Source organism: Pristis pectinata, chromosome 11 (assembly GCF_009764475.1).
Source record: "Pristis pectinata isolate sPriPec2 chromosome 11, sPriPec2.1.pri, whole genome shotgun sequence".
NCBI classification, from domain to species: domain Eukaryota; kingdom Metazoa; phylum Chordata; class Chondrichthyes; order Rhinopristiformes; family Pristidae; genus Pristis; species Pristis pectinata.
This window is the reverse complement of record NC_067415.1, coordinates 10,106,274-10,129,256: the sequence shown is the minus strand read 5'-3', so window position 1 is coordinate 10,129,256 and position 22,983 is coordinate 10,106,274. Positions and strand designations below refer to the sequence as shown.

General features: G+C 45.4%; 1 protein-coding gene across 2 annotated transcripts in view; it reads left to right on the top strand.

The window, feature by feature from the left end:
* Nucleotides 1-2,627: 2,627 nt before the first annotated feature.
* gyg2 (glycogenin 2) overlaps nucleotides 2,628-22,983 on the top strand; it is an 83,349-nt gene continuing 62,993 nt past the window's right edge. Inside the window, exon 1 of one of the 2 annotated variants that reach the window (XM_052026156.1) lies at nucleotides 2,628-2,768. In XM_052026156.1, the coding sequence (XP_051882116.1) occupies nucleotides 2,762-2,768 (7 nt within the window). In that variant the 5' untranslated portion in view covers nucleotides 2,628-2,761. The remainder of the gene's footprint in view (nucleotides 2,769-22,983) is intronic. The other variant, XM_052026157.1, reaches the window with a different exon arrangement.

Below are 22,983 nucleotides of genomic sequence, written 5' to 3'. Positions count from 1 at the left end.
TTAAGTTAATCCTGCAACTAATGTAGGGGCTTATTGATGGCATAGAAGGCTGTGGACCTTTTTCAGGAAAAGAGGCTTTGTACAGATTGAGGCAACCGTTGCCATGGATATCGTGGGCTGAAGGTATGTTATGTACACTTCCCATTGGTCTGTGCCCCTCCAGTTCCACAACTCAGCCAGCAAGACATCGCTTCTGGCTGGTTTATTCGTCTCAAAGAGCTTGGTCAGCTTCTCCAGAGTCAATGGGTGGCCAAGACAATGGGTGACCACTTACTATCAACCAACACTTCTGAGACAGAGGACAGGAAGTTCTGTGAGGCTGTGCTGTTTGTGGCCTTCAATTCAGGCATGGGAGGGCACAGAAGGATTTTTAGATCCTTAATTTGTCAGGTTATGAGGATGTTACTAATCCATCCTCTTCATTATGGCTGCTTATCACATAACTCCCTCTGCAAATCTTTTGGAAGAAGAGTAAGAGCCCATCTCATTCTGCTCCATGGAGGGACTCTGGATCAAAAGACAACCTCGGAGCACTCTGAGGCAAAAAAGTGGCGTTGGATTACGAGCTCCTTCACCTCCATTGACTGCAACAGCCCAGGCCAGAGGAACAGTTGGCATTGCCTCCTGAACAGGTCGATTGGCTGTGGAGCCACCATTGCGATCACTGCCGATGACTGCAGTGGGTATAATCAGCTGCATGCCTCAAGAAGCCCCTTCCTCAGGAAGGTGCCTTGCTCCCAAGGTGCTGTAGCCCCCAGCACAAGGCATGGACAACCTATGGACAAGCCCCTAACATTTTGCCATCAACATCTTCCGTTCAATGACACCATGCCAATTTCCATCACCAAAAATTGCACTTGGGAGAAATCCAAGGTAAAAACTGAAAAACTGATTCCCTTGCTGAAATCCTGTTGAAAACCCTCAAGGTTACCCATGTTGCTTTGTCTTTTCAAGTTCAAGTTTGTCACAGGCATAAATACCCAGGGTATAAATGCCATGAAAATTAGCTTTTAGCATCAGCAGCACAGTACATTACGAACCTAAATTAATATAAATTATACATAATTTACACAATAAAATAAACATAACACTAGTGCAGGTTGAGGGAGAGAAAAATAGTTTGAGGTAGTGTTAGGGTTTTTCAGGTCGATTCAGGAACCTGACGGCAGTGGTTGTTGAACCTTGAGGGGTGGATCTTCTGTACCTCCTGCCTGATGGCAGCATCGAGAAGAGGGCATGGCCTGGAGGGTGGGTGGGTGTTGCCTTCCTGAGGTATCGCCTCTTGTAGATGTCCTTGATGGTGGGGAGAGCTGAACCCGTGATGGAACACTACCTTCTGTGGGCAGTCGTAGTGAATGCTTGGAACTATGCCTGAGGAAGAGAGTCAACAACTCATACTGCTATTCTGCCTTTAACATACACCAGTACAAATACCAATGGTGTTCTGTTCACTGAGCTCAGGTTGAATAGCACGCATTGCCATGAGAGGCTAAGATTAGAATCTCTCCTCTGTCATGTGAGTACTGCTCCTGAATGAACTATCTGACCCCTGGCAAAATACAGTCTCTCTCCTGCCAGGTAAGTACTCTGAGCTCTTGTTGAAAACAACTTTGCCGGACAGAGTCTTGACAGAAGACAAGACCATTGAAAGTATCCTGACTGGTTGCATCATGGCCTGGTACGGCAATTCCAATGCACCGGAACGCAAGAGGCTGCAGAGAGTAGTGGACACAGCCCAGTCCATCATGGGCACAGCCCTCCCCGCCATTGACAGCATCTGCAGCAGGTGCAGCCTCAGGAAAGGTGGTATCTATCATCAAGGATCCCCACCATCTGGGTTATGCCCTCTTCTCACTGCTACCATCGGGCTGGAGGTACAGAAGCCTGAAGTCCCACACCACCAGGTTCAGGAACAGCTACTTTCCTACAATCATCAGGTTCTTAAACTGATCTGCACAACCTTAACCCTCCCTCAGCAACAGAACACTACAGACCACCTCTTGCATTTCCATGGACTTGTATTCTTTTTGAACTGATGTCTCGCTTTGCATAGTCTTTTTTTTTACTTCACTGTCTTGTATAACTTATGTTCTCTGTGTCCCTGTGATGCTGCAAGCAAGTTTTTCATTGTACCTGTACCTCACCGTACTTGTGCACATGACAATAGACTGGACTTATAACTATAAGACTTGATTTAACAAAGTTAGTACAGGTGACACTTTGGGGCAACCACTGCAGAAGAGACAAGCGCCCTTCTAACACCAAGGTCTTAAGTTGGCACACCGGCCTTGCCCTTTGCAAATGTGCTCTGAAATTGGAGCATCCCATTGAACATGTGTCCCTGTCTGTTGGCACATACGCCTCACCTCCAGCTCTCTCTTTGCCCAGCCAAACGTTCTGGCTGACATTGTGCAAAGTCAAAGGTAGGTGGGCGGTGGGCGGCGGGCGGCGGGCGGCGGGCGGCAGCCGGCAGCACATTGTTCCGGAGAGGGACTGAGGTTTTTTTTGTGTTTGCGGTTGGAAATTGGACTCTGCCATTTATTTATTTTTGAGAGGAGTCACGGCGTCGATCCCGTCCCAACGTTGATTGGACGGCGCAGTGTTAAAGTGAGCGCTTTCTCTGAAGCGGGGCGGTAGGGAGGGTTGGATCAGGTGCTACAACATTGCTTAAAGCCACAGCAGATATCGCCCCTCCGTCCAAAGGGACAGCAGTCCAGGGAGTTTCTCATAAGGAACCCTCACCGCGGGAGCATTTACCAGTATGCCTGGTGAGTGTGCATTTTTAAAACCCTGTTACCCTACGCAGGTTTTGCAACTTGTTTTTGGAGCGTTCCGAGCAGCTTGACTGAGCGGGGCATAACTCCCGCTCGTTGCAACAAGTGAAGACCGAGCCTCTGCTTCTCAGCCTTGTCTGGGTGCGGACCGAGTCCCCAGTCCAACACTGGCTGACCCCTGGGTGTGCAAGACCGGGGGAACGACCGGCCCCAACGGCGAGAGAGGGTCCAACCACCCTCTGCTCTCCCCCCGACCCTTCAAGAATTAGGGTGATTACTACGCGAGAACGTGCAGATAACTAACATTAAACTGCTGGAATCAGAACCAGGTTTGTTGTCACTGACCTATGTCGTGAAATTTGTTGTTCTGTGCACTGCAGTACAGTGCAAGACATAAAAATAACTGTAAGTTACAAGAATATAGTGCAAAAGTGTGCTTGCATATTTCAATGTCTTGCTCTCCCGGTTTAGTGTGTCAATAAATAGTTGTATGACACGTGCAAAATTTTGCATTTCTTCATCCTTTTCCACCTCTCTCTATCCCCCTCACTAGAGAATGGACTATTGCATAGAATCCTGGAAGTGCTCACCAAGCCAGGCCTCCTCTGTGGACAGATCGAGACTGAGTGAATCTTTCGGGTCAATGACCTTTCATCAGACTATCATTGGTTCTGGTGGAAGGTCATTGAGGTGACACATTAACTCATTTGCTCTTGTCACCAGTGTAGCCTGACCCCACCCCTGAGTGTTTCCAGCATATTTTAAATTCCAGATTTGAAGTGTCTGCACCATCTTTCTTTCACTTGTGCATAGAGGAGTTTCTTTGGTTCCATGTAGAACAGTACAGCACAGATCAGGCACCTTTGGCCCACGATGTTGTGCTGAACTAATTAAACCAATGACTTCTAATTATTAGTATTGATTTATTATTGTCACTTGTACCGAAGTACAGTGAAAAACTTGTCTTGCATACCGTTCGTACAGATCAATTTGTTACACAGTGCATTGAGCTAATACAGGATAAAAACAATAACAGAATACATAGTAAAGTGTTCTTCCCTGCACATTGACCATCTCCCTCCCTTCTCTGAATATTCATGTGAGAGTCTCTTAAACACTCCTATGCTATTTGCCTCCACGACCACCCCTGGCAGTGCATTCCAGGTCCCTACCGCTCTGTTTTTTTAAAAAAACACTTGCCTTGCACATCTCCTTCGTACATTCCTCCTCTCGCCTTAAATACATGTCCTCTAGCACTAGACATTTCAGTCCTGAGGATAAAGATACTGGCTGTCTACTCTATCTTGTGATTATCCTCGCATGATTTGAGAAACTTATTAATATATCAAATCTTCCCTCAGCCTCTGCTGCTCTAAAGAAAACACCCCCAGCTTGTCCAAACGTGTCCTCCAAACCAGGCAGCGTCCTGGTAAACCTCCTCTGCACCCTCTCCAAAGCTTCCACATTCCTTCCTATAATGATGCGACCAGAACTGAACGCGATACCCTAAATGTGGCCTAACCAGAGTTTTATAAAGCTGTAATATAAGCTCCTGGCTCTTGAACTCAATGTCGTGACTAATGAAGGCAGACATACCATGCTCCTTCTTTACCTCCCTATCGACCTGTGAGGCCACTTTTAGGGAGCCATGTACCCAGACCCCAAGATCCCTCTATTCACCAATGCTGTTAAGGATCCTGCCATTAACTGTGTGCTCTCCCTTTATGTTGGATCTCCCCAAACTGCAGCACCTCACACTTGCCTGGATTAAACTCCATATATCTACATCCACATATATCTGTATATCGCTTAAATAGCTGGCTGTCATGTTTAAATACAAAAGGCACATGCCTCTGTTGATCTCTGTGATCCAAGTTCCTCTTGTAACCCCTCAAGGTGATCCTTGCTCAAAAAAAAATGAGGTGCTGGAGGAACTCGGCACGTCAGGCAGCATCCGTCATTCTTGTTACCAATTCTGCTTCATAGTTTCACCATCTTCTGTGTGCAGCTGCAGTGAACATTTGGAACCACTACCTAAGGAAGGACAGTCGTTGACTGTTCTGGCTTTAACCTAGCAGAATACTCCAGTGCACTTTTCAGGGACTACATGGAGGCATGTAGTGAGCGATGGGAGCATCTTATAGGAAGTGGAATGGCTGAGATGTTTGGGGAAGAAGTGCAAGAGCTTTGCATTCAGGTAGCTGAAGATAGATTTTCCAGTGATGATGGCGCAAAGCTGAATGGGGGTTTGTGAAAACCTGGCATTGGAGATGCAAGGTTCAGAGTTGCAGGGCCAGGTGATGGTAGAGATGGGTACAGGACTGAGTAGTGGTGGGTACTACTGAGACAATTGAGGAAGCTTTACAAAAAAAAAATGGAACACATTCCCTCATTTTTTAGCCAGTTCATTTGCCTGACTTTCCTGATGGGAATTTGCCTGTCTCCTGACTATCATCTTCTGATCCCTCCTTGTACAATTGGCTTTTAATTCTGCATCAGGTCACAGACAAGCCACAACTAATCAACTGATGTACATGTCAAACAATGCTCTTTCCTCTGCCTCCATTTAAAATAGGCATTGTGATTGCCTACATTTGCTGGTGTGTTTAAAATATGTTGGCTTCCGTTGAGTTGGCTTTTGCTTAAAAATGCCTGCACGTCCTTTTTATAATGTGGCGACCAGAATTGAACACAAGGCTCCAGTTGAGGTTGAACCAGTGTATTGTAAAGGTTCAGCTTAACTTCCCTGTTGTTATATTCTATGCCTCTATTGATAAAGCCCAGAATTGTGTATGCCTTTACTAACTGCTTTCTCAACCTGTCCTGCCACTTTCAATGACTTGTCCACCCTTATCCCCAGGTCCTCCTGCTCCTGAACCTCTCTAAGAACAGCATCTTTATTCTGTATCACCTCTCTTTCTTTCTTTCTACCAAAATGCAACACCTTGTATTTCTCCACATTAAGCTTCATTTGCCCTTTCTACCAGCCTGTTTATATCCTGCTTCAATTTCTCACTGTTCTTTTTGTAGTTCACAAAAATACCAAGCTTTGTCATCCACAAGTTTAGAGATTGTGGCTTGTACCCCTAAATCTAGGTCATTAACACATAATAAAGAAAATGCAATGGCCTTAACATTGATCACTGGAGGTCACCACAATTTGCCTCCCTCCACACACCACCCCCCCCACCACCCCAAATCCGAGAAGCAACCACTCATCGTGACCCTCTGTTACAGCTATCTCAACAAGAGAGTGTAGACCATGACAAGTTATGTCACCTAGTCTGGAAGCAGAGTGAGAGAAAATCTCAGTGGCTGACAGGAGAGAAATCAGAATGAATTTGGACACTGGCAAGAGGAGGTGATGGGTGCATTTAAAACTGATTTGGCCATTTGTGATTTTGGTAATTTGAACTATTTCATCGAAGTCGAGTTTATTGTCATCTGCACAGGTACAATGAAAAACTCGCTCGCAGCAGCATCACAGCACATTGGAATTGGTTTATTATTGTCACTTGTACTGAGCTACAGTGGGAAAACTTGTCTTGCATGCCATTCATACAGATCAATTCATTACATGGTGCATTGAGGTAGTCCAAGGTAAAACAATACAGAGTGCAGAGTGTCACAGCTACAGAGAAAGTACAGTGCAGATAGACAATAAGGTGCAAGGTCAGCATCATATAAACATTTACAAAAAAAAATTATTTATAATTTTTACAAGAAAAAACACAATTAGAACAAAAAAAACAAAAGTCCATTTTATCCAGTGATCATACTGTTGCTGTACTGTAATGATTCAGGTTGTGCCAAACCAAATGGTTGAAAGGAAGTAGCTGTTCTTGAACCTGGTGGTGTGGGACTTCAGGCTTCTGTACCTCGTGCCTGATGTGTGGTATTCTTGCAGAGATAAGAGATGCATTCTGATCCATTATCTTCCAGCTACCAGGATCATCACCTTGGACACTTTGTCAGGACACTGGATACTTCCAGCCTAGTTTTGTGGGTTCTGATGTGGGAACCGGAGACTTTCCCACAGGTGGGGGCCGGTGCTAGACCCAGGTGGGTAGTTTGTGAGGTGGTCTGCTCCTTCCACCACTTTGCAGAGCTTCCTGTGTGCTCCCAGTGCATGGCCTTGAGGTTCTCAATATCATCTCGAATGCTGCTCCTCCACTTGCAGGAGATAAACCAGATAGATATTAGCCTTTTGTCATCTTTGCCATTCAAAGGGAAACAAAATTGATAGTAGCGATGTTGATAAAAGACTCAATATTCTCTACAATTATTATGGAGACACAAGAGACTGCAGATGCTGGAATCTGTAGCAACGAACAAGATGCTGGTGGAACTCAGCAGGTCGGGCAGCATCTGTGGAGGGAAATGAACAGTCTATGTTTTGGATGGAGACCCTTCATACAACTGTTATGCCTGGTGAGAGAAAGAGGAATGAAGAGAGTTGAATTCTTCCAGTTTTATATTCTGGGGTGTTGTGCAAGAGGAGTTATAAATAGGCACAAGTCCAGAGACGTGCTATGGAATTTAAGTTCTGTTCAGTCGACGCAGATTGGGTAACCGCTTCGTTGAGCATCTTCGCTCCATCCGCCACAAAAGCCAGGATCTCCCGGTTGCCGACCACTTCAATTCCACATCCCATACTGACAGGTCTATCCACGGCCTCCTCTACTGCCAGCACTGAGATCGGACGCAGGTTGGAGGAACAACACCTCGTATTCCACCTTGGTCGTCTCCAACCTGACGGCCTCAACGTCAACTTCTCTGACTTCCGGTAACCCTTTCCCCTTTTTGTTTCCTCCTTTGTCTTCCCTCATTCCTGTTGTCCCCCTCCCCTTTCCCTGCCCTCATGACCTGCCTATCTATCCCCCACCTCCTTCCCTTTATTCCCTGGTCCCTCTCCTACTGGATTCCTCCTTCTTCAGCCCTATCACCTCTCAGCTTCTTACTTCTACCACCGCCCCCCCACCTGGACTTGCCTATCCCCTGCCTGCATGTGCTCCTCCCTCTCCCCTGACCACCTTATTCTGGCTTTTGCCCTCTTCCTTTGCAGTCCTGATGAAGGGTTTTGACCCAAAATGTTGACTTTATTTCTCTCCGTAGATGTTGCCTGACTTGCTGAGTTCCTCTAGCACTGTGTGTGTACACACATGCGCACACACAGAGTCCAGCATCTGCAGAATGTCTTGTGTCTCCAAGTCTATCAGTGTGGTTGACTGGTCAGTTCAAGAGCAGTTAGGGATGGGCAACACTGGCCTTGCCAGTGACACCCAGATCTTCATCAAAAATGAATAAATACATGCTAATTAAGCAGATAACTCTCTTCTACAGTTCATCTATCAACAAAAGTGTGCACACCTGACGTTCAGACAATAGTCAAATGCTAATTTTATTCTGCAGTTGGAGCTGAGAGGAAAAAGAAATTGTAGAATCCTGAAACAGTTGAAACAAACGCAGGAAAACGCTGGGAACACTCAGCAGGTCAGGCAGCCTCTGTGGCGAGAGAAACAAAATCTGCCTGACTCTGTGTTTCTCACCCTTCCAGTTTTTATTTTGGGTTTCTTTCATCTGCGTTTTTAAAAATGTTGTTTCTTGGTGATGGAAATTGGCATGGTGCAGTAGAATGGAAAATGTTGGTGGCAGGTGTATGTTTGACCACAGCGTGTGCTGGCCTTGTGTAAGCGTTTTAATAATGTGTGAGTACATCAGGTGTTAGTCTCAGTACATATGTCGCACTTTCTAAAATGATGGGAAATCTCCTCAAGAATACGTTTTTTATGTAAAGTGTATTTGCCAAGGGAAAAACTTTTTCTTTGACCTCTCAACTTGCTGAGGGGTATTGTTAAATGATTTCCAAACTAAAAGAACAGGACTTAGTGTCATGTTGACCTTGGAATATACTTCCCCACAGGGAGTTGATGCTGGACCAGTGATAATATTGCATTATTAGATAAACATTATTACAAATGAGCCTTGGATTCCAGTCACCAACTTAAACAAGAGTGTAAACTGAAACTGCAACAAATAAGTAAATCTCTATTTATTCATAGAATTAGAAGATATGCAGCATCTAAAATGCACAACTGGACTTTGTGGATGATTACACATCATACAAACTTTCTTTGTCCCCTCCCCATCCCGGCCTATCAGCAGAACATTCTGCTTCTTTCTCCCCTTTGTAGTTTCTCATAAATACTCACCTATAAATCACCTCAAGAACTTACGGTGGTGAGTTCCAGATTCTGGATTCAAAGATTTCTCTTACCTTCCCCATTAGTTGTATTGTGCTATGGATATTTAGATTAATGAGATTAATGGCCTTTATGACATCATTAGATAGGAGCTAGGGAGAGTTAATTGGGAGCAGCTGTTAGTGTAGCGGTTAGCATAACACTCTACAGCGCCAGCGACCCAGGTTCAATTTCGGCTGCTTTCTGTAAGGAGTTTGTATGTTCTCCCTGTGACTGTGTGGGTTTCCTCTGGGTGCTCCGGTTTCCTCCCACATTCCAAAGACGTACGGGTTTGGAAGTTGTGGGCATGCTATGTTGGCGCCAGAAGCGTGGCGACACTTGTGGGCTGTCCCCAGAACACTCTAAGCAAAAGATGCATTTCACTGTGTGTTTCGATGTACGTGTGAATAATAAAGAAGAAAGAACTAGATAAGATATCTTTATTAGATATCTTTCTGCATGTTTTTGTGTAGAATGTTCTGGGGGCAGCCCGCAAGTGTCGCCACACTTCTGGTGCCAACATAGCATGCCCACAACTTCCTAACCTGTACGTCTTTGGAATGTGGGAGGAAACTGGAGCACCCGGAGGAAACCCACGCAGACACGGGGAGAACGTACAAACTCCTTGCAGACAGCGGCGGGAATTGAACCCGGGTTGCTGGCGCTGTAATAGCATTACACTAACTGCTATACTACCGTGCCTGCCCTATCCACATTTGATGTGGGAGTTTTATTTTTAAAGACCAGCTGATCAGAGGTTCCAGGAAGGAGGAAGGCCAAGGATGGCAGAGTAGTGGAATCTTGGGTGACAAGAGAGGTTATGAACTTAGTCAAAAAGGGGGAGGAAGTGTATGCAAAAATCAGACCGGACCCTTGAAGAATATAGAAATAGCAGGAAAGAGCTCGAGCAGGGGATTAGGTAGGCCAAAAGGATCATGAAATCTCATTGGTAAGTAGGATGAAAGTGAATCCCAAGGCATTTTATACTTGCATTTTAAAAACAAGAGGGCAACTAGGGAGAAAGTAGGACCACTCAAGGACAAAGGGATCTTGGGGTCCAAGTCCACAGCTCACTGAAAGGGGCCACGCAAGTAGATGAGTTGGTAAAGAAGGCATATGGCATACTTGCATTCATTGGTTGGAGCATTGAGTATAAGAATCAGGAAATCATGTTGCAGCTATGTAAAACTTTGGTTAAGCCACACTTGGAGTATTGTGTGCAATTCTGGTTGCCCTATTACAGGATGGATGTGGAGGCTTTAGAGAGGATGCAGAAAAGAGGTTCACTAGGATGCTGCCTGAATTAGAAGGTTTGAGCTACAAGGACAAACTTGGGTTGTTTTCTCTGGAGCATTGGATGATGAGGGGAGACCTGATAGAATTTTATAATATTATGAGAGCCATGGATAGAGTAGAAATTCAGAATCTTTTTCCCAGGGTAGAAATGTCAAGTACTAGAGTTCATGGATTTAAAGTGAGAGGGGGAAAGTTCAAAGATGATGTGCAGGGCGAGTTTTATTTTACACAGTGGTAGGTGCCTGGAACGGGCTGCCGAGGGGACTGGTGGAAGCAGATACGATAGTGGCGTTTAAAAGCTGTTAGATGCAATATACAGGGAATGGAGGGATATGGATTGTGCACAGGCAGAAGGGAATTAGTTTAATTCGGTATAGTGTTCGGTGCAGACATTGTGGGATGAAGGGCCTGTTCCTGTGCTGTACTGTTCTGTGTTCTAAGGCTTCATATGATTCACATGTTTGTGATGGGTTTTATAGTTCTGAATGACCAGTGAAAATGGGCACCTCTCGAGGACAGTGGCAGCATCTATGCTAAGTTACTAATGCAACCACTGGAGATGCAATGCTTATCCTTTTATCTCTTCCTTTCCCACCATCAGTGACCCAAACAGTCCTTGCAGGTGAAGCAGCAATTCACTTGCACTTCCGCCAGTTCAGCGCATTACGTTCTGTGTCCATGATGTGGTCTCCTCTGTTGGAGAAACCAAATGCAGAGTGGGTGAACGCTTTGTAAAGCATCTGCACTCAGTTCTAAGGGTTGCCTTGGAGCTCCCTGTTGTCTGACACTTTAACTCTTCATCCTTCTCCGACTCTGACCTGTCTGTCTGTGGTCTCGTGTACTGTTATAATGAGGCTCAACATAGCTTGAGGAACACCATCTCATCTTGGTATTGGTTTATTATTGTCACTTTTACCAAGGTACAGTGAAAAACATGTCTTGCGTACTGATTGTACAGGTCAATGTATTACAGTGCAGTTACATTGAGTTATTTCAGAGTACATTGAGGTAGTACAAGTAAAAACAATAACAGTACAGAATAAGGTGTCACAGCTACAGTGGAAGTGCAGTGCAGGTAGACAACAAGGTGCAAGGTCACAACAAGGTAGATTATGAGGTCAGAGTCCATCTTCTGTCTGAGCACATTGCAGCGTTCTGGACTGTATATCAAATTCTACAACTTCAGTTAACTGACTGGTATATTTCCATCTGTATCAGAATTGGCCATTTCTGCATCGATCAATGCTTTTTGGCTCAGCTTTTCTCTCTCCATTAGCACAGACTGATCTAGGCATACTCTACAGCAATGCATTTTCCAGCTTTTTACTATCCTTTATTTGTATCATCACTCTGCACCTGCCCACATTTCAGGGCTTTTGTTTCTTTTCTCTCTTCAACTGCTGCCATTAACCCATCAAATATGATTTTATCCCCATGGCAACCCTAGTGTCACCCAATCATATACTCCCTTTATCTTCTCCATCCCTCCCCCATCTTCTCTACAGCACAGACTTTTTTTGTTTCTCTTTCCTGGTTCTGATGGAGGGTTTTCAACTTGAAACGCTAACTCTGTTTCTCTTTCCACAGATGCTGCCTGACCTGCTGAGTATTTCCAGCATTTTCTGTTTTTATTACAGAAGTCCAACATCTGCAGTGTTACGATTTTGTTCGGTGTCTCTTGTTGTACAAAAGGGCTTTATTTTGGAAAAAACCTTCAACAGAAATGGGTGTTGCTGGTCTCGCCAGCCTTTATTTCCTACCCCTATTTGCTGTAGGGCAGATAAAGCAATAAACTGCTGGAGGAACTCAGCTGGTCGAGCAGCATCTGCAGTCTTGTCTCCTCTCTGCCTTTGAAGATGCGGGGTGCTACCACCCAGGGCCACTGCAGTCCTTCTGGTGAAGGCGTTACCTCAGTCCTATTGGGTAGGAATTTGCAAGTTTAAAACTAGTGAAGTAAGGAATAGTGATGTGTTTTCACATGGGATGCTTGTGTCAGAAAGGAATCTGCAGGTTGTGATGTTCCTACATGTCTGCTGCCCTGGTGGGAGAGGGAGGTGCTGTGGGATTAGCCTGGTTGAGTACATTTAGATTTACAACATGGAAACAGGTCCTTTGGCCCACTAACTCTGTGTTGGCCATCAACAACCCATTTACGCTCATTCTATATTAATCCCATTTTATTTTATTCTCATCAATTCCCCCTGGATTCTACCTGTCACCAATGCACTGGGGGCAATTTATAGCAGCCAATTACCCTCCCAGCCCACACGTCTTTGGGACATAAGAGGAAATCCACACAGTCGCAGGGAGAATGTGCAACCTCCACAGAGATGGCAGCTGGGCCCAGGATTGAACCAGTGACTCTGGTGTCATGAGACAGCAGTGCTATTAGTTATGCCACTGTGCTGCCCCAGATAGTACGTACGCACTGCAACTCCTTTATGCTGGTGGTGGGTCATAGCAATGTTTAGGGTGGTGGATGGTGCCAGTCAAGGCTGTTGCTTTGACCGGGATAATGTCAAGCTTTTGGGATTTTGGAGTGCACTCATCCAAGCAAGTGCAGAGTATTCCCTTGCACTCTTGATGTGCCTTGTAGTTGGTGGAAAGGAATTTGCGGAGATGACCAACTTTATAGCCACGACCGTAGGGGACTTGATATTTGTAATACTAGTGAACAACTAGGTATTGGTTTATTATTGTCACTTGTACTGAGGTACAGTGAAAAACTTGTCTTGCATACCAATTGTACAGGTCAATTCATTACACAGTGCAGTTACATTGAGTTAGTACGGAGTACAGGTAAAAACATAATTGAACCTTTGCTTGGTGGAGGTGGCCAGTGCCTTCCATTTGTGTCACACTTGCCACTATCAGCCCAAGCCTGAATGATATTCAGGTGTTGCTGTGTGTGAGCACTGTCTTACCATCTGAGGAATTGTGAATGGAATTAAACACTCCAGCTCGTCTTCTCTTCAGTCTGCGAAAACTGAGCAGTAAGCAAGTTTATTTTTAATCTTTAGAGTTCAGTTTCAGGAAAGAGAAATAATTAATGCTGGGCAAAAACTAATTTATGAGAAAGAGTGCATTACTTGCTCCTTTGTACATCATCAGGACTAAAGAGCATTTAGATGAGGTTAACAAGGATGTTTGTCAAGTCTGGTGAATTATAGTTATGGAAAGGAGGATGACTAACTGGAGGTTTTTTTTTGAAAGGAAGGAGAGATTTAATTGAAGCCTAGACGGGGTGAGCAGGCAGAACCCACTTCCCTTGGCAGAGGGATTAATTAGGGGACATAGACTTGGGTTAATTGGTGGAAGAACAGGAGGAGGGTAGGGTGGGGTCTGGAACTTGCTGCCTGAATGAGCGGTGGAAATGGAAACTCTGGTATTTAAAGGTACTTGAGCTGTGGCCAATAACCGTCACAGAATCAGACAGCACGGAAACGGGTCCTTGGGTCACCAAATCCATGCTGACCAACAAGCACCCATTTACACCAATCCCACTTTCTATTCTCCCCACATTCCCATCAACTGCCCACAGATCCTATCACTCACCTGCACACTAAGGGCAATTTACAGTGGCCCAACCCGCACATCTCTGGGGTGTGGGAAGAAACGGGAGCACCTGGAGGAAACCCACGTGGTCGGTGCATGCTCCACGCAGACGGCACCGGAGGTCAGGATTGAACCCGGGTCACCATGGCACCTCCCAAGAGTGTGAGCTGCAGAATGGGAATAATGTACATAAGTAAAAGCTTAGATATTTGGCATTTATAATCAGGTACACCCTAGTAATTGGCATTTCAAAGGCAGGGAGGGGCCATCTTGATTAACTGATCCTTTTAATTAACCTGTATTTATGGCATCTATTGGTTAATAGAGCATTTACTACAACTTGCATCTTCTCACCACTCTTGGTCCCAATGCAGGGTCTTGACCTGAAACGTTGACAATTGCTCTTCAGCCCCCCACAGATGCTGCTTGACCCACTGAGTTCCTCCAGCAGTTTGTTTTTTCACTGTAGCTCCATCTGCAGCTGGCAGTGGCAACCCAATCTAAACAACTGCCTCCTGGGCTGAACTTCTCAATGGTTCAATGAAAATAAATACTTTCACTTTTTGAATGGCACAGCCTGAGCTCAGAGTGTACATCATTTTGTTAATCTAATTGACCTTCTCATAGTAGTCCCATCAGAGTTATTCTTCTAAATGTAGACAGGCTTTAGCCTCAGTGGTTGAACTAAAGACATGAGAAACTCAAGGGGTAGACATTTACCATAGAAAGCATCCTATCCAGATGCATCACGGCTTGGTACAGCAACTGCTCTGCCCGAGACTGCAAGAAACTGCAGAGAGTTGTGGACACAGCTCAGCATGTCATAGAAACCAGCCTCCACTCCATGGACTCTGTCTACACCTCGCTGCCTGGAACACTTCGGTTTAGTTCAAATCAGGAAATGGTGAAAGATTAATTTTTGGTATTACTTCTGCAGGCACGTCAAGCAGAAACTATTACATCTTCAATTCTAAACCGGAGTAATGTAAAAGTGTGTAAGCTTGCAAAGACCATTAGGCCAGTCCCAGTGTCTAGCAGGTATTGATTCCCATTGACAGTTCTGATCTCATGCCAACAAGCATTTCACTACAAACCATCCCGCACGTTTGACTCTGCTGAAAGAATCCACTCCAGTGCCTCCCTTGACTATCCATATATTCCCAACTTGCTGACTGAAGCACTTGTGTTATCATCATACCTTCAGCTTGAAATTTGAAGCCACACCTTTTGTTGTAAACTAGTAAGCGTATTGGTGCTTGTGTTTGTGTTGTAAGATTTCAAATAAACACTTTAAGTTGACACTTGATGTTTCTCTTGATTAGAATAAATCAGAGATTGGCATCATAGTTATCGGTGAGGATTTCCTTTGTGCCCATTTTCATCTTCCTAACACTTGCAGTCCTTTTATTTTCTTCCTCTGGTTGTTGTAGGTTACTAACCCTGCTACATTAGTTGAAGGGGGCAGAAGAAGGCAGAATAATATAAATGCTGATAATCTGAAATGGGGAAAGAGAGGTTATTGGAATAACACTTGCTGAAAGAAGTCTTAATAGCATAGCCTGTGAGGATTGTTGATGCTATACGTCTAAAGTAAAAGCACAAAACCTTTTCTTTGAATGTGCACTGAAATGTTAACTCTGCCCCATTCTGCACAGATACTGCCTGTTGAGTGTTGCTTGTTAGATCATCATTTCACAGATCGATGCCCATTCCTGCTCCATTAATTCAACTGGAATTGATGACTGCAGTTGCCTCTGTGTCTAGTTTGTCACTTTTTAAAGCTATGGCCACTTTATTTTTATCCATTCAAGGGATATGGGCTTCACAGGCTGAGCCAGCATTTAATTGCCCATCCCTAGTTGCCCTTGAGAAGGTGGTGATGAGCTGCCTTCTTGAATCATTGCAGTGCTTGAGGTGTGGGTACACCCACAGTACAGTTAGGGATGGAGTGCCACGATTTTGAGCCAATGACAGTGAAGGAACAACCATACATTTCCAAGTCAGGATGATCTGTGGCTTAAAGGGCAACTTTCTGGTGGTGGGGGTCCCCATGCTTTACTGCCCTTATCCCTCTAGCTGTTAGAGGTGGTGGGTTTGAAAGGTGCTGTCTAAGGAGCCTTGGTGAGTTGCGTCAGCATATCCTGTAGATGGTGCAAACTGCTGCATCAGTAATGGAGTGATAACTTGCATCAGCTGTCTCTTTATATTATGTGGGTCCCACACACCTGTTGTTGACTTGGCCATTGCTTTGGTACCTTCTCAATGATGGTAAATCTCATAATGCCTGCAGATGGCGTTTTTGCGTCTTGCTTTTCTTTTATCACTTGCAAGAGAATTATTTTTTGATTTTATTTGTGAGATTTTTGGGCTTTTGCTTAAAATTTATGACCAAGTATGAATCCGCCTGGAGTCAGAGGTTCCTGCCGCCACACAGTCCTCTGGTAACCCCTCACCCGGACACCCCTGTCCTACACCGCTGTCTGATCCTCCCACCCCCTTCCTCCCCGGGGGCCTCCCTCTCTCCATGCTTTGCCTTCTGTTGCTTCTGCTCCGTTTCTTCCCCCATCTACTTCTAGTTCTGCATCCCACCTTGCACCTCCACCAGCCCACGGCACGGTAGCGTAGCGGTTAGCGTAACGCTATTACAGCGTCAGCAACCCGGGTTCAATTCCTGCCACTGTCTGTAAGGAGTCTGTACGTTCTCCCCGTGTCTGCGTGGGTTTCCTCCGGGTGCTCCGGTTTCCTCCCACATTCCAAAGACGTGCGGGTTAGGAAGTTGTGGGCATGCTATGTTGGCGCCAGAAGCGTGGCGACACTGTTGGGCTGCTCCCAGCACATTCACAGTAATGCAAAAAGATGCATTTCACTCTGTGTTTCGATGTAAATGTGACTAATAAATGAATAAATATCTTATTTTATCCCCTCCCCCCTACTCTGACCTCTCCTCCCATTCCCCCCTTATTCCTTCCCCTGCATCCACCTCCTATCCTTCATCACACTCTTCACCCTGTACCACACCCAACCCCTCTCGCCCTTTTCCTCTCACCACCCCGGCCCTTCATCCCCCCCCCCCCCCCACCCTTCCTCCTCTAACCCCTCCTGGGTCTTCACCATCTGAGGCTGAGCGGTCTGTTCTCAGCAAAGGCCTCACCTTCGTACCTCGATGCCCCTACCTCAACGAATTCTGTGCCCGGCATGATGCAGAGCTCGTTTTTCGGCGCCTCCATGCCTTCTTCAGTAAGGCGTCCTCTTCACCACCCCCCCCCCCCCCCCCCCCCCCCCGATGACCCATTCTCCCGTCTCCAGCGCTTGCCTTCCACCTGGACTCCCCCACCGGGCCTGTTCCCTTCCCTGGACCTATTCATAGTGACGTCAGCCATCTTGACTTTCCTGCTCCCCTCACCCACTCCAACCTCACCCCTTCTGAATGCTCTGCTCTCCACTACCTCTGCACCAACCCTGACATTGTCATCAAACCAGCCAACAAAGGTGGTGCCGTAGTAGTCCGGTGTACTGACCTCTACCTTGCAGAGGCCAGACGCCAACTCTCAGACACTTCCTCCTACGTATCCCTGGACCATGACCCCACCAAGGACCACCAGGACATTATCTCCGCACCATCCACATCACCTCGGGAGATCTTTCTTCTTCACCCCCCCCCCACCCGCAACCTAGGACTGCCCACTTCTATCTTTTCCCCAAAATTCACAAGGAGGACTGTCCTGGCAGACCTGTTGTCTCCGCATGCTCTTCCTCCACAGAGCTCGTATTCTTGTACCTGGACACTATCCTGTCCCCCGGTCCAATCCTTTCCCACCTACATCCATGACAAATCACATGCGCTCCAACTCTTCCATAGCTTTAAGTTCTCTGGCACGCACAACCTCATCTTCACCATGGACATCCGGTCCCTATATACCTCCATTCCCCATCATGACAGCCTCACTGTCCTCTACTTCTTTCTTGACCAGAGACAGAACCAGTGCCCTTCCACTAACACTCTCCTCAGCCTGGCCAAACTTGTCCTCACTTTAAACAACTTCACTTTCGATTTCTTTCACTTTCTGCAGACCAAGGGTGTAGCTATGGGCACTTCTGTGGGCCCCAGCTATGCCTGTCTATTCATTGGCTACGTTGAACAGTCTCTGCTCTGAGCCTACTCTGGCCCCGTTCCTCAACTGTTTCTATGCTATATCGACGACTGCATTGGTGCCACCTCTTGCACCTGTGCAGAACTCAACGGTTTCATAAATTTCACCAAAAATTTTCACCCTGACCTCCAATTCACTTGAATTATCTCTGTCTCTCCTTCCTCGATCTTTCTATCTCCATCTTAGGAGATTCTTTATCCACCAGCATCTTCTACAAACTCGCTGATGTCCACAGCTACCTCGATTACAGCTCCTCCCACCCTGTCTCTTGCAAGGACATGATCCCTTTTTCTCAATTTCTCTGCCTCTGCTGCATCTGCTCCTAGGATGAGGCTTTCCACTCCAGGACATCTGAGTTGTCCAACTTCTTTACTAACCGTGGCTTTCCCTCTACTGTGGTTGAGAGAGCTCGCACACGCATCTCTGCCATTTCCTGCGCCTCTGCTCTCACCCTCACCCCCACCCCTCCCAGACCCAACAGGGATAGGGTCCCCCTTGTCCTCGTATCTCATATTTCATTCCACCAGTCTACGTATCCAACACATCATTCTCCGCCACTTCCGCCACCTCCAATGGGAGCCCACCACCAAGCACATCTTCCACTCCCCACCACTTTCTACCTTTCACAGGGACCACTGTCTCCACTACTCCCCAGTTCACTCCTTCTCCTTCCCACACCCCCCCCCCCCCCCCCCCCCCACACACACACACCCATCCTGCTCCCAGCCCAGGAACTTTCCACTGTTCCCACTATAGGTGCAACACCTGCCCCTTCACCACCTCCGTCCAGGGACCCAAACAGACCTTTCAGGTGAGACACAGATTCACCTGCACCTCCCTTAGTATCATCTACTGCATTCGGTGCTCCAAGTGTGGCCTCCTCTACATTGGTGAGACCAAACACAGACTAGGTGACCGTTTTGCAAAACACCTGCGCCCTGTCCGTAACCGCAATCTGCATCTCCCTGTCGCCAGTCATTCAACTCCCCCTCCCACACTTTCACAGGTATGTCAGTCCTCTGCCTCCTCCACTGCCAGGAGAATTCCAAGTGCAAACTGGAGGAACAGCACCTCATTTTCCATCTTGGTACTTTGCAGCCTAATAGCATGAACATTGAATTCTCCCACTTTAAATAACCCCCACACCCACCATGCCTCTCCTTCTCTTTCCTAGCCTATCTCTCTTTTTCTCTAACCCCTCCTTTTTTTCCTCCTTACCTTTGACCCTTCCCCCGGTGGACCTGCTCTCCCCACCTCCCTCACACCTGCCTATCACCATCTCTTACCTGTATCTACCTATCACCACCTTGTGCCCAACCTGCCGCCCCTCTTTTGTTCACCTATCACTGCTCTGCTTTTCCCTCCTAAATAATGAGCTTCTCCTTTTCCTGTCTTCGGTGCTGAAGAAGGGTCCTGACCCGACATGTTGATCGCCTGCTTTTCTCCACGGATGCTGCCTGGCCTGCTGAGTTCCTCCAGCATCATTTTTTATCTAGATTCCAGCATCTGCAGTCCTTTGTTTCTCTCGTATATCTATGTTGGTTGGTCCTCAACTCTCCCACCAATGGGAGGGATTTCTTTCTGTCTACTCTGACAGAAACCCTTCATAATTTTGAACATTTTCACACTTCCTCTTGATTCCAATTGTTCCAGCTTTTCCCCAGTTCTGGAAACATTCTAATGAATACTTACAGCATGCAATCCATGGCTTACCCTTTCATGATGTGCGATATCTGCCACTCTAAAGACATTTATCAAAAAATAAATTAACTCTGGTTATGATGTTCAGGTGAAAGATGACTTGAAAACACAAACCTTATTTCTTTCTCTACAAATGTTGTCAGACCTACTGAGCATTTCCAGCTTCTGCAGTATTTTACTTGTGTATCTCATTATGGGCTTTGTACTTGTGGTTTATCTTTGTGAATTATATTTGGCATTATTTTATTGCTCCATATAAACCTGGCGTCAATTTTTGTTTTGCACTGCTCTTGTGAACGTGTGACATTTTGCTGTTAAAATTGCTGAATAAGTGGAAGTAGTTAGTCTAGCCATCATTGATCAGAATGGATTTCTCGGAAGGATGAACGAGGCCAGGATACAGCCTATTAAAGTGATGGCCAAATAACTTAATGGGAAGATGAGTTGCTGTTCTGTAAAGAGGAGGTTGAATGGGGGTTAATGGATCTTCTGAAGTTAAGTGTTTTAGCTTTTTTTTGGAGTTTAAAAATTTGTACATGTTTAATATACAACTATTTCCAAGGAGAACATACAGTGTGATATGGCATTACATTGAATCCATTAACCTGATTACTGAAAGTATGATTGTTAATTTTGAGGCTAGATTATGTTATTTTAGAAAAAGAAAAGCGAATTTCTGGATCATGGAGTGAAAGTCAAATTACTGGAAACCATTTAAAGAGAAAATAATTGCATAACAGACGCATGGAAAGGAAAAGGCTCTCCCTCTGAAAAGATTAAACTGTGTTTTACAAATTAGTAGACACACATTGCTATAATTGCTTCATGGCTTTTTGGGGACAATCATCATCATGGCTATCTGGAAAATGTATTTAGAGAATGCTTTTGCACTACCCTCCATTTGTGTGGCAAAAGTGGGGTTTCTTCTAAAGAGCTTGAGAAAGAGCTGCTTTATGTGGGGGTCGGTGTCTTTATTTGTTTAATTTCACTATCGGAAGTGCAAGCATTCTATTTAAACCTGAGCTGCAGAGATTATTTCGTGGTGGCCAGCCTGTGGACATGTCTAGCCACAGTGTATTCGGTGACTTGACTACCTTATTTTTAACTTGTTTGATGTAATAACATTTTTTCTGTATCAATTCGCCCTTGTCTTGTTTTAGTATGTTGCTTATTTTTTGTTATGACTTCCAATACCAGAGGGCATGCATTTAAGGTGAGAGGGGGTAGGTTCAGAACGGACATGAGGGGTACTTTTTTTTTACTGAGAGAGTAGTGGATGCCGGGAATGCATTGCCCGATAGGGTGGTGGATGCAAATTCATTGGGTGCTTTTAAGAGGGGCTTGGATAGGCACATGAATGAGAGGAAAATGGAGGGATATGGGCATTGTACATTAACGATTTGGATGATGGAATAAATGGTTTCGTGGCTAAGTTTGTGGATGACACCAAGATAGGTGGAGGAGTAGGGAGTATTGAGGAGACAGGAAGGTTGCAGAGAGACCTAGACAGTTTAGGAGAATGGGCAAGGAAATGGCAGATGAGATTCAATGTTGAGAAATGTGCAGTTGTACACTTTGGAAGCAGAAATAAGTGGGCAGATTATTATCTAGAAGGAGAGAAAATTCAAAGTATGGAAGTACAAAGGGACTTGGGGGTACTCGTGCAGGATACCTTAAAGGTTAACCACCAGGTCGGATCGGTGGTAAAGAAAGCGAATGCTATGTTGGCATTCATTTCGAGAGGTATAGTGTATAAAAGTAAGGAAGTGTTGATGAGGCTCTACGGGGCACTAGTGAGGCCTCATTTGGAATATTGTGCGCAGTTTTGGGCCCCACATCTTAGGAAGGATGTGCTGACGTTGGAGAGGGTTCAGAGGAGATTTACGAGGATGATTCCAGGAATGAAAGGGCTTACGTCTGATGAGCGTTTGTCGGCTCTTGGACTGTACTCACTGGAGTACGAAGAATGAGAGGGGACCTCATAGCGACATTTAAAATGTTGATAGGAAAGGACAGAGTAGATGTGGCTAGGCTGTTTCCCTTGGTGGGTGAGTCCAGGACCAGATGGCCCAATCTTAGAATTAGAGGGTACAGTTTCAAAACAGATGAGGAGAAATTTCTTTAGCCAGAGGGTGGTGAATTTGTGAAACTACTTACTCCTTGCCACGTACGGCAGTGGAGGCCAGATCAGTGGGGGCGTTCAAGGAGGAGATAGATAGATATCTAAATAGTCAGGGTATCAAGGGATATGGGGATAAGGCTGGAAATTGGGATTAGAATAGATTTTTTTTTCTCTCTTCACCCCCCCCCCCCCAATTCCCCATTTCTCATTTCTTTTTCTCCCTTTTCCTTGGAGCAGACTCGATGGGCTGAATGGCCTGCTTCTCCTCCCTTGTCTTGTGATCTTGTGATTCCGTAGGTAGGAGGGATTAGTTACGTTGGCATAACATTGTGGGCTGAAGGGCCTGTTCTGTGCTGCACTGTTCTATTAATCTATTTTTGTGACCTCTCTGACCTTTTACAGTAGGATTTGTGATTTGTCCTTAAGCTCTTCAAGAAATCAAGATGATCAGCTTTTGATAAGAGGCAGTCTGTCCATAATGTACTCTAATCTCACACCATTGTTGTCATTGGAATAGTTGTGGACCCTTTCTGATGATAGATATTTTTGTGATACACCTTTGCACGGATGACAAAAGTGATCAGTGCATTATAACCGAAAGGTGAATTGCTCTGTTGACATTAAGCCATTACGTTCCTCACTGAGCATTCTACAGGTGCATTAACTATCTTGCATTTCATCCACTTTAACAGCTGATTAGCTGTTTTAGAACCGTCAAGAGTTGTTATTGCCTGAACATTGTGAGTGCCTAATAATATCCCATTGAGTATTTGCAATTTAGTCCTGATGAAAGTAATTTTTAAAATTTAACTAACTTCTGGTCTATTTATTGTTCCTGTGTTGTCAGTTTGATTATTTTGTTAAGCAAGATTGATATTAAATATGTTCAATAGAAGTCATTTTAAAAATGTCAGCAATTCTTCCCTTCTGCTTCAAGTGGCAACTGGTCCAGTGCCAAACTAGACTGAAGTGTGCTCTGGCTGTTTCTATGGTTCCTTACACTGTTTGGAAACATTGGGTGCAATGAGGCAAGGCAGCTTTCAGTGTGTGTGCAAGTCTCCAGAGTTATAGTAGCTAGGGTCACTCCCCAAGCTCCTGGTCTCTAAGTGCATCATTCTCTCCACCCAACACATTGGCAAGGA